At 43.2% G+C, this 12,415-nt stretch overlaps 2 protein-coding genes across 2 annotated transcripts; one reads left to right on the top strand and one right to left on the bottom strand.

The window, feature by feature from the left end:
- scd (stearoyl-CoA desaturase (delta-9-desaturase)) lies at window positions 1-4,759 on the bottom strand. Its single transcript, XM_079756481.1, has 6 exons — window positions 4,595-4,759; window positions 4,132-4,362; window positions 3,863-3,993; window positions 3,509-3,714; window positions 2,961-3,193; window positions 1-2,648 (listed from the first exon to the last, which is right to left on the bottom strand). Exons 2-6 carry the CDS (start codon window positions 4,349-4,351, stop codon window positions 2,449-2,451), a joined length of 990 nt encoding a protein of 329 aa, XP_079612607.1. The 5' UTR covers window positions 4,352-4,362; window positions 4,595-4,759; the 3' UTR covers window positions 1-2,448.
- A 1,673-nt stretch (window positions 4,760-6,432) lies between these two features.
- Window positions 6,433-10,638, top strand: dnajb12b (DnaJ heat shock protein family (Hsp40) member B12b; the record flags this gene model as incomplete). Its single annotated transcript, XM_079756480.1, has 8 exons — window positions 6,433-6,565; window positions 7,032-7,194; window positions 8,073-8,218; window positions 8,602-8,775; window positions 8,883-8,953; window positions 9,153-9,262; window positions 9,926-10,098; window positions 10,517-10,638. The coding sequence occupies 8 exons, from the start codon at window positions 6,433-6,435 to the stop codon at window positions 10,636-10,638; spliced, it is 1,092 nt and encodes a 363-aa protein (XP_079612606.1).
- Between the last annotated feature and the right edge of the window lie 1,777 nt (window positions 10,639-12,415).

Below are 12,415 nucleotides of genomic sequence, written 5' to 3'. Positions count from 1 at the left end.
TTTAATTGGAAGAGTAATGAAAATACCAGTGTATTTTATTTCAGAATATATTTATATTTCACATGTCATTCAGAAGATCCTTGTGCCTCCATCAGTCATGAATGATATATCGTGTCATACAGTTCTGAACAGCAATCGATGTTTGGATGGCTTGTGGCTTGTTAAGTTTTAGTACTTTCTATGATAGTTCCCCAAAAAAAATAACACTGCATTTACGCAGCTATACCTGTACTAGAACAAACCAGTCAGGACCACTAAGTTTAATGACTTACAAAACACCAAGGTAAACATTCACTGCTGGTCACCAATTTGTATCTTGTTTAAATTCTGAAATGAACACCAGCTACTAAAAGTGATTTCGTTTTGCCATTACTTAAAACTTCTTACACTTGTATTGAAATGCTTGTGTGGTAGGTAGGAGTTAAGTGAGGTGTTAAGATTGTAAAATCAAACCTTCTGATTTGCTTTATAAAGTTGCACTTTTATCATAATTGACAGGATTACAAAACAGATCAGGAATGGATGTAAGTCATAAGGCATTAGGCTTTATCCTGACTTTTTAGGCATCATATCAGGCTCTTATTCAATATAGTTAAGGAAAATATTAACATTTCAGAAAGCAGTTTTGTTTCCGCCTTTTTAAATGAATATATTTCTTCCTCATGGACATACAATAACTTAACCAAAACAGGCAACAAAATAAATAAATGAATATGCATTCAAGCCCAGCGTACAACCAGATATTAAGATGAAATATAGAAACGCGTCACAAATTCTTTTCAGGACAATCAACCGAGCAAAAAGACACCGAAAGGGGAAACCAGGCATTGGCATACAAAGAAAACAAAGCAACAGTTCTGATTATCCAAAAGCTATGCTTTTGGTTCTTTAGGGGTTTTTCGCCACTAGAATCGCTAGGCAAAAGGTAAGTGCACCACAACATGTATTCCATGCACAGCACATCATTTTGAGACACCAGAACTGTTACATAACCGGCTGCTACAGGACCCCAAAACGCAGGGTCATTCCGCCCCATGCCGTATACTACATAAAGAAATCAATATATATGTATATATCCATACATTAGATATATAGAATATTTTTTCTCTTAGCCAGGAACGAGACAAGTCTTGAATAAAGCAAAGCGACACACTACCACACTTCCAAAAACCCTCCTATAAGATATTATAGCGCAGAAGCAATAGAAAACCCACACTGTGATATAGATGGGCCACATGTGCATGATGAAGAAAAAAAAAACACGTCAACAATTGGCACGTTCTGAAGACCATGGCATATTTCGTAGCCTTTGCAGATTGAAGCCCAACGGAATCCGCCCGTACGAGTAACAAAGCAACCCTTGACGTCAGAGATTGTCAAGGAATGGCAGTTAGAATGTTGGACATTTGTCACATCTTCCCGTTGTTTGGAGAAAAATATGACGCAGACTTAGCCTTACACACAAAAAAAAGTGTGTAACCGATTCAAAAGATCGTTCTTCCTAGGTAACTGATTTCCGTTTGAAATATCAGATCAGGGGGGGTTGTAAAGGAATATTTGAATTGGTTTACTCTACGCTATGACGACCACTTCAGTATACAAGTTACCAATATACTGAGGTATTGGAAAAAAGTATCAAGTTTTCGGTTTGCTTACATCACTGTGTATACAGCGTCTCTAAACAGTATAGCGTATGTTCCCCACTAAAATGTCACTGCAAGTTACACAGTATATTCTACACTGTGAAACACTGTACACACCGATTGTTGTCAAGACCAGGGCTAATGTGTCCAAATTAAACGGCTCACGAGGCAAAGGGGAATATTCTCAGTCACATTTTTTGGTTCTCTACTATCTGGCAACTAGTAAACTCATCTGTGGCAACCGATTTAACTGTTGAGAATTGCGTTGTCGCGACACAGAGACAGTATACTACAAAGTGCTAAGGGAGACGTAGCCAAGGGTTGAAACTGAAGCTACTCCCATGACTCTTTTAGAGATTTCATTACGGATTGCCTTTTGCAACGTTATCACCATCCCCGTTTAACCGGGGCTGTGTGTGTGTGTGTGTGTGTGAGCGGTCCATAGCAGCGGTTATTCTGGAATAGAGCTCATGGATTGTCATCCTTCTCTACACTTTCTTTTGTTTTCCGCTTCAACCCAACAAAGTCAGGATGAATAAAAGTGTCACACACTTTTAAATGGGGTACACCTTCTTTTCATATTTTGGATATTCGTAGACACGAGAGTAATGTATGAATATCAACAGAATGCGATGTAATCGTGGCGGTTGGATGTAGCTACACAAAAAGACACACGGCTCCTAAAACAATGATCAAAAAACACACAATCAGGATTTTTGACGTCCTTTTTGATGACGGTTCTGTTGATGCAGGCCGTTTTGTTTCTCCCTCTCTCCCCCTCGCTCTCTACCTCTGGCTGGCCCTCTTAGCCACTTCGAATGCTCGCATCGCCCGTGCGCTGTACCCGGGCCTGCACTATGTCCCGGGAGGCCCTCTTCCTGTCCGTCGCCAGGCCCAGGAAGCACATGAGGTCGATGAAGCAGGTGGTGAGGTTCAGCTTCATGCCGTACTCGCTCGTGGCGTAGTCGTATGGGAAAGTGTGGTGGTAGTTATGGAATCCCTCACCTAAAGAGACAAAAACAATGTAGCTTCGGGTAAGTCATTAAAATCCCCCAAAAACTAACTAAAGCGTTGAGGTATGTTGCATCAGTAACCAAATTTCCAAAATGTATCCCAAATGCAAATCGATATAGGATTAGGGAAATATTTTTTGTTGTTTGGCAGACGGCAAACATTTTCAAAGAGAATTATTCAGAAGTAACATCATGCACTGAAAATTCTCCCGATTCTCAGTGAACTAACGCAACATCTGCCCTCAGTGGGAGCCCTGTCCGTTCTAAAAACATGGGACCGCAGCGGGAGATTCATTTCGCTCACCTATGGCACTGAAGGTCACAAACTTGTTCTCTCTGGGGTTGATGTTGGTGTCGTACGGCCTGTTCCCCCACATGTGGGCAGCGCTGTTGACCAGCCAGGTGGCGTTTAGGACCAGGGTGTACCTCAGCAGGGAAGGCACAAAGTAGGCCACCCAAAGAGACTCTCCCCACATGTACCAGGGCACCAACATGGGCAGCATGAAGCACATGAGCACCACAGACGACTTGTAGTACCTAGTGGGCCGGGGAGTAAGAGGCAAACGGTAAGAGAGGAGTGACTCATCTGTGGTCACGTTAACTCAATAACAGTGCAGGGCACACAGTCATTTCTTTAAGTTCCATCAGTGAAACAGACTTATGTTGGTCCCGCAACACTTTTTACTTTTTTTTCCCCGTGTTACTTTATTAGCCTTAGAAGTATTTGCCAATAAATCCAACAGGTGGATGAAAAATCATATCTTCAGAGAATACTAGAAAAAAAGGGTAGCATGCACACAAAAGATCAAGTTCCTCGATTAATACACCAAAGTTTCTCTTCACACTACTCACTTCCTTTGAAACATGACAATTTTGTCTGCCTTCAGGTCGCTGAGCTCCAGCTTGCGTCCTTTTTCTATGACGTCGGGGTGCTTGCGAACCATGAGCCATCCGATGTGGGCAAAGAAGAACCCCCGCACGGCGTTGTGGGGGTCTGCGTCCGTCTCAGAGTACTTATGGTGGACCCGATGGTCTCGCGCCCACTCGAAGATGTCATTCTGTGGATTGCCATAAGGTGTTAAGATTACATGCATTTGCAGCCCAATGTGGTGCTTGAGAGTATTATGAAAACCGTAATTATGACTCATGTGCATGTGTGGGGACCCGTGTGTGGGCGTGTGTTTGTTTGTGGTCAAACGCAGTTACCTGAAAGGCCATGGAGTTAGCCAAGCCAAGAAACACTCGTAGGGGTAGGGAGGCCTTGTAAGTCCGGTGACTCCACAAACGGTGGGCTCCCGCTGTTACCCCTAAAGCACTGATCACAAAGCACACGCCGGCTGTGTGGCGACCAGGGATACGTCAACAGATTAGATCACGGGGGGGGGGGGGGGGGGGGGAAGAGAAATGCACTCGGTAAGCATGCAAGAGGTGTTACAGCATCAGGTAGATTCAATCCAATGTTACGAAATACTTACACCAGAGCAAGGTCATGTAAGATGCTGAGGGGACTTGGAACAATCCGTACAATGCCCCGACGTGCAGGAAAGTCATCAATACCACATTCTTCCATACTATTTCCTTGGGAGGTTTGGGGCCTTCCTGTTCTTTGTACGAGTGATCAAATGTGTCAATCGACGCTGAAGGCTCCGGCAGAACATGTCCGTTCCTAGCGTGGAGCTCAGTGTCCGCCGTCATAGTGATGGAGTCTACAGTACAGAATGAAAGCTACACATTAAAACATTGTCGAGTTCCCCCCCCACAAAGTACATATTTATCGTCTTTGGTAACAGAAGCAGTGGGCCGACTGGTTTCTCTCTAAGGTAACGCTGGGGAGAGATGGTGATGGTGGTGGTGACGCTGACTACTGGCTATGTAACAACGTGCAAAACAGCAGCCCTGAACGTGCACCGAAGAGCTACATATCACAGTCATACTCACGGAAAGAACCGACGAATCCGACACAAAAGTACCCGAGGACAATGTTTAAACCGATGTTGTTGACCGAGTGACTTTTCTAGCTAACTCAACGCATATAAACCCTAATACAGGCGAGCACTGTGCAGTTTAGTACGCATCTGTGAGATGCGGTCGACAAGCTGGTAGCGACGATTGGCCAATGGAGCTTTGGTACCACCTTAGGCGCGGCCTCCTATTGGCTGCTACTCTATCTGCTGTTCACGTTCACACTTTATTCATTCCGTGCCAGATGTAAATTGACCCCCGGTGATCCATTTTTTTGGTAGAAATACGTATTGTATCAAACGCGCACCACAAACACATGAACTCAAGTGATACCGACAACGTGTAACCAAAAGCGTAAATCAATACAATGTATAACCGATAAAGACCTAAAGCCATCCAAGCCCCCCCCCCCCCTGTTTGGTAACGTGCGGTGATCAACGCAGGCTTCCTGTTCAGCCTACATCTGTTTGTGATCTGACATACTCGGCCAAACCTATGTGTATTTGAACACGTTGATCTTAATAAGCTACGGTTCAGTTCTTGACCAAATAAGACTAAATGCTACTTTTGTCGAGAACTGGACCGAGGCTTCTTATGATACGCGTCAAAATGTAACTTATATATGAAGTGTGCATTTTAAGTTGTTGTAGACGTGGAGTGTTGCAGATCCATTAGTTATGCAAATACAATTTTGTCATTGTCTCCTTATTGATCATGTTCTACGAAGAATCTGGGTACGCGTGTAACCATAACATTCTCCAGGCACAAATATGTGTGCGTTGGTTTCAATATTTAACCAACGCACTCACGTTACTTTGCAAGCATATTATGTGTGCTTGCTTAGCCAACACAACTGTTTCAATTTGAATACACGATCATTGAGTCCTTTGAATATTGATCGTGATTTCCATTTTTTAATATACTCCCTATTTCTCTATTTCTAAAATGTATCTTGAAAAATCAATTGATAAGCCATACACTGGACCATTATACACTGTTGGCCAACGAGATAATGAAGGAAATTAGTTGTCCTATTTTTATAATAGGCCTCCATTACAATTTACATCCGCAAAAAATATATTATGAATAAGGCTTTTCAAGTAGTAGCATGTCAATAGAATCACAACAAGTGAAGAATTAAACGTCCTCCACAGTGTGTGAACTCCTCTGAGGGTTCACATCAACAAAAGTAGGCTACCCTAGCGACTTCTGCACTCGAGACAATCGGTGCATCATTCACCGTGAAGAAGCAAACATGAATATGTTTAAAATAATGTAATTCCACGTTATTTCAAAGCGGGATCACCAGACTAGTGCGAGGTGAGAGCTCCCTGCTGCAAATAATCAACCATCTTGGCGTGTTTGTGTGAGATTAGTCATACGCGTGTACTTTGCAGCTCTCACGTCCTGGCGAGAGAACAGATGGAGCATATTTAAGGTGAACTGATGAAGAAAGAATGAATGGGAAGAGTTCATAGATTGTAAAGTGTTCCCGACTTCATAATTGTGAGTGAGTTTTATAAGTAGGCTAGGCCTACAGATCCTGGTACTGTGTCGTCACTTTGATTCCTAGATGTAATGGGAGAGGATGTGTCGCCATCTAGTGGAGTCATATTGAAACGCAGTGAGCTCACATTGCTGTTTACTGTGGTGATGCTCTCGCATGCCATATCTTCATGAAACAACTATTCTTCAATCAACTGGAAACTGGAAGATTGACGTGCAAGATCGACAACATATCATTTGTACACTGCATGCACGGCGTGTGACGTCATCACCCGGCGTCTTTATTTACTTCTGGCCCGGTAATCGAGATGGAAGTAAACAGGGATGAAGCAGATCGTTGCATTGAAATCGCAACGGCGGCGTTGTCAAACCATGAAACGGAGAAAGCTCGACGGTTTCTGGAGAAGGCGCAGAGACTCTTCCCGACGAATAAAGGAAAGAGTAAGTCGCCCGAGCCGCGCGTGTTAGCTGTGTAGTCATGCAGCATCCTCCGCAGCATCAACTGCATCCCAGGATGAACATGGCTGTGCCTCAAACCGGGGCCTAGTTCCCAGACTATGTTAACGTCTTGTAGTATGGCTTCGATCTTTGATCAAAACGGGTGTTTTATTTGGCTAAATGAATGTTGCACGAAATTATTATATATATATATATATATATATATATATATATATATATAATAGGCTATTATAAACCGCTTGTGGTCCTGTTTAGAAAGTGTCTTTTTTAACATGCGCTATGATATCCAACACTATATGTAAGCACAGGTTGGCTTTAGCATTTGAGCTGGTGTATTATTATAAATGTTATACATTCCATGTCAATGCTCTTTGTTCCCACTATCACATAATTTAGGTATTTAATTGATGGAATCTGAATGCTAACAGTTTGTTTATGAATATTTTAGTGCTGCTGGACATGATAGCCAAGAATGGATTCACGCCGGGACATACAGGCCACCAAAGGTCCAATGGAGAGGCCAGACACCGGCACCAGGCCTCCGGAGAGGAGAAGAAACAACCTGAAGCAGCCAAACCCTACACTTCGGACCAGTTGGAGGCTGTGAAGAGGTGTGTTCATTCATGATGTGGCTCTGATACTGTTCAGGACAGGAAAAAATAAAACTGATGGATTTTTTTTTGGACTGGGCTGAGGGAACAAATCTATATAAGCTACATATACATTTACATTTAGCAGATGCTATTATCCAAAGCGACTTACATTAAGTACATTCGGCGAAGAAAGAGAAACAATGTATCACTGTCGTACAGTAAGGATGTTCATAGAACCAAGTGCCCACCACTCACAATAGTTAGTCAACCCATTACATACCCCCGTATTGTATGGGGGTATGTAACTAGGATAAGATGCTACACAAGCACAGTATACTGTAGCCTGTAGACCATGCTGATCATGTGACCTCACGTTATGTTTTCACTACACGGATCAATCCGGACCTCTAGCCACCCACAATGATTTCCAGAAATTAAAATGTAATGAGGGCCATTCAGGGACGGTGATGACGTAAAATACAGGCCGCCGCTGGCAAGCAGTAATGGCATCTCCCGAAGCAACGAGCAATAACGTTAGCCTTTTAGTAGAGTGAACAGAGCAATACGTTTAGTGATTGCAGAACTCGAGTCCATAACAACTATTGAACAAGAACGAGAGCGCGCAGTGCACTATCGGACTGTCTCTGAAAACAATCCTTTGTTCCCCTGATTGGCTGAAGGAGCTTGTCTATCGAGGCAAGGACTCCCGTCCACCGCAAACGATGCTGGCGGCTAGAGGGCCGGACTGATCCGTGTAGCGAAACATAACGTGAGGTCACATGACCAGCATGGTCTCCAGGCTGTGCGTTTCATAATATAAAAACTTTAGCCTTTGGACAATCAATTCTTCTCGCTCCTGACATAGATATCATGGCGTGGTTCTTTTCCCTACACAGGATAAAACAGTGCAAAGACTTCTATGAAATACTGGGGGTTCTGAAAGAGGCTCCACAAGATGAACTGAAAAGAGCATATAAGAAACTTGCTTTGAGATTCCACCCGGACAAAAACCACGCTCCAGGTGCAACAGAAGCTTTCAAAGGTAATCCATGGGATGTTTTTTTCTATTTCTATTCTATTTTCAATTATACTTTTCGATTAGCAGACACTTTCATCCAAAGCAACTGGCAGTATAACATTTCTAGATATGATATGTCCTCAATGACCGGGGAGGGGTTAAGCCCTCTTGGTCAGGAATGCCTCTATGTGCAGACTGTGTGGACAGTGGGGGATCTAACCCCCTCCCCTTACGTCAATAAGACGTCCTTATTCACCTAGCCGCCATTTTTGGTTCAAATCACAAGCCGGGTGCGGCAACTGAATTGGAAATTCCACTTTTGCCCCACACCCAGCTAGTTTCAAGAACCAAAATGGAACCAAGATGGCCGCCATGTGAATAAGGCCCATGTTTTTTGTGTTCCACAGCTATAGGGAATGCCTACGCGGTTCTGAGCAACGTTGGCAAACGGAGACAATATGATCAGTGTGAGGAGGAGAGGGGGGACCCCACAGACCCCGGGCCAGAAAACGGACCCTTCCAGGCAGACATATCCCCCGAGGACCTCTTCAATATGTTCTTTGGAGGAGTCTACCCATCAAGTATGTGTTTTTGTTTAGCTTTTTTAGATAGTGCCCATTAAGTGCTATAGCAAGGGACTTGTGTGCTTGTACTTTCTGATGTGTGTGACGGCCTGGTTTTTCTCCAGGTAACACACCAGTGTACACCAATGGGAGGATGCGCAATCAGAGACCCGAGAGAAGGGAACGGCAGCGAGAAGTAATGCCATACAATCATATATTTCCTCACCATTTCAGATTCCACTCGATTTTTTAAATGATGTACTTTGTAACAGCAGGGGGCGACATTGCGTTACATTAACCGTTTTTTCGTAATCAGTAAGGGTACTGTGTGGCTTCTTTCAGATTTCTCCTCGAGTGTAGTGCTGCATTGTGACAGGGAACATGTTGTCTTGCAGGGAGGCCTTGCTCTCTTTGTCCAGGTCATGCCCATCCTTATCCTGGTCATAGTGTCAGCCCTCAGTCAGATGATGGTCACCAACCCCCCCTACAGCCTCAGCTTCAGACCGTGAGTGTGACTCCCATTGTCAACAAACAATGTCAATGTCTTCTTAGACAGCCATTTTATACTTGTCAAAGTTACTGAGGCCTTCAAAAAGGCCTTGAAAAATAAATAATAAATGAAAACTCAAAATAATTTCATAGATATGTTATGGAATTAACTTGATCTTTCTTTTAAGATATACGACATGTGAAAATGAAAAGTGTATGTATTATGCTCACGTTGTTTCATACCCATTTTCTTGAATAAAACCCATTGTTCCTATGCAGCACTTTCATACCCGATGTTGACCTTGTAGGGAAAGGTCCTCCTGAAATCATTCATAATGTCTTCCTTTTCATCCCCTGACTCCAACATATCTCAGAGACATCTGTATGTTGACAGCTCAGTCTTTCAAACATGACTCCCCCTCACATATTTTAAAGAAACACCACTCCCAGTTACTGGGCATCCCTTTGTGCTTAGATTTACAGTATCGGAAATGGGAACATTGCTGTTTTTATCGGTTTCATGTGTCATGTGTACAGTATGAGCCATTTGTGTCTATGATTTTTTGTCAAGGTATTTGATAGACAATAAAGTGATCTGAAAATTTGAAGCCTGTCAGACACTGCTAATATCCTTCTACTCCTCCTCCTCCTCCTCCTCCTCCTCCTCCTCCTCACTTAGCTCCTCGGGCCACACGCACAAGAGACTGACAGAGACCCTGAAGGTGGCGTACTATGTGGGCGACCACTTCACGAGGGACAACAGCGCGGCCAAACTGAAGAGCGTGGAGCGTGCAGTTGAGGAGGACTTTGTCTCCAATCTGCGCAACAACTGCTGGAAGGAGAAGCAGCAGAGTATGTCCTCCGCTCAAATATTTGAAGAGAATCACACTCTCACTCAAACACTGACATTTTGTTTCTTTGTTTCATTCTTTTTTAAGTCAAATTAATTGAGTCAAAGATGGTATATTATCCGTCATACCATTCAGATGATCGAGAATACATTTCTTCTTTCTTTTAAAACATGCACTGTACATAGCCATTTGTATCCTCCTCTAACAAGCATTTCAATCTGGCGCTAAGCAGTGGCTGATGAACGTGAATAAATGGTAGAATACTGGTCAAGAACCATTAAGGTTTTTTTCACTAACCACACTATTATCCTTTATTCATATTGGCATTTAATTGAATCCACGGCCAAAGGTGATTTGATGCAGGTGCGTTAAAAGCCTTGTTCTCTTGTTAAGCTGTGTTGCCCTTTGTTGTCCCGCAGAAGAGGGCATGCTCTACCGCGCACGCTACTTCGGAGACAACGATCTGTACCAAAGAGCCCAGAAGGCCCGCACGCCAAGCTGTGCCAAGCTGTCCGAGATCTCACCCATGATAAACGGCTGAAGCTTTACCTCACACTGCAAGGCGAGCACCCTTCATATGGTTTTGTGTTGTCCTTTTCTTAGTCATCCGACAAACAGGTGGGATGTTGGCTGTGGTTAAAGCCGGATACAAGTTATTTATAAAGTCAACCCTACAGTGATGTCACACAGGAAGCTTGTGGGTGTCCACCAAGATGTAAACTAGTCTTCCTGGCTAACTTCCCGGCTAAAAAGCATAAATTAGTGTGTACTGTACCTGTCAAATAAACCAATACATAACAAAATGACCAGTTGGTTCAGTCCACTGGATGGGCCTGTAAGTTGACCTATCATGAGTCTATCTCCAGGTGGCTCTATTAGGAATGTTGACCTTTTCCTCTTTGTTCTCCAGGTTGAGAGAATCATCCCCACACGGCCACCAGGCCGGTTGTACATAGATACCGTGCGACATTCAGGAAAACCCAAGTACCCAACTCCACTCTGCTGCGATACGCAACGGGCATCTCTTTTACTTGAAGAAACACGGGATGCTCAGGAAGATATCAAGTTAGAGCTGTGACTAAAAACCATGATGTTCACAAACACACACATACATACACACACACAAACACACATACACATACACAAACACACACACACACACACACACACACACACACACACACATAAATGGTCTTCCTGAGTTAACATGGGTTTTGGATAATCCTACAAAATAACAGAACACAATTAATGTGCCATAAAGCCAACTTTGTTTTTACCTCGCGGTTTTAACAGAGAATGCCGAATGAGACTTGCATAAATAGTTAGAAGAGTGGTTGCAATTTCTGTAGCAAAGAGAATATATTTCAAGCACCACAGTGAATGCTTCCTCTTAGACGATTCTACCCATCAAGGTGTCAGCTTTGAGCTCCATCTTATCGTTTCACACATCCACGCTTTACGCAGAAACTATGCAGGAATATGATCTACCTTCTTTGACCACCTGTCTATTTATATTCCAGTCAGACAACTGGTTTTATGTTAATTTATTTTGCATGTTAGTCTCATTGACCTGTAGCACACTTACGGTCTGTGTTTTTTAAGTGTGAAAGCCTTTGATAATCAAGCTGTCAAAGTTTGATTAGGACAACCCTCAGCCGTAGCGGTGTGTGTCTTTTATTTTATGAATGTATTTATTTTAAAATCCGGCAAATTAAATTAGAAAAATAAGAGAAGAAAAATAACTACTGAAAGCCATCAAAGCTCACTGTCGCACCTTGTTTTTACTCCCGAATGAATACAAAAGAGAAGAAATAAACTTGGATGGATTAACACGTTGGATCTGAGTCATCTTTGTGGGTACAGAGGATGGGAGGGGTGAAAATCAAAGCCGGGTAAGCATATTTTGCTTGTCCAACAAACCTCTTCGCCAGAATGCTGGGGCTGGGAGACATGGCTTTGAGCATGACGACACACTGTTTCAGACCACAGGGGAAAGGAAAATGCTGCATACCTTCTTAGCTTCCATTGTCCTGCAGAAGCCTTACTTTTCTTCTATAGTCTGCTCTCACTGTGTTCGCTCGTTCTGTGAAGCCTCTTGACTGTAATGTTAAGGTGGAACTATCTTTGGAGGTTAAATGTAGGTCGAGTTGGTGTGAGGATTGTGGCGATGGTCACGAAAACAAAAATATATAGACCTGGATGTGGGACAAAGAGAACGTTGCAATGCCTTTATCTGCATAGAAAAAGTTCTGTGTTTTATGGGCCCTGTTAGTGAGATAGTGCCTGTGCATTCAAATACTCACAGCAATCCGCCTTTA

The sequence above is a fragment of the Pollachius pollachius genome (assembly GCF_949987615.1).
Source record: "Pollachius pollachius genome assembly, chromosome: 19".
In the NCBI taxonomy this organism is placed as follows: domain Eukaryota; kingdom Metazoa; phylum Chordata; class Actinopteri; order Gadiformes; family Gadidae; genus Pollachius; species Pollachius pollachius.
Note: the sequence above shows the minus strand (reverse complement) of the source record. Positions and strands in the feature narration are given on the sequence as shown.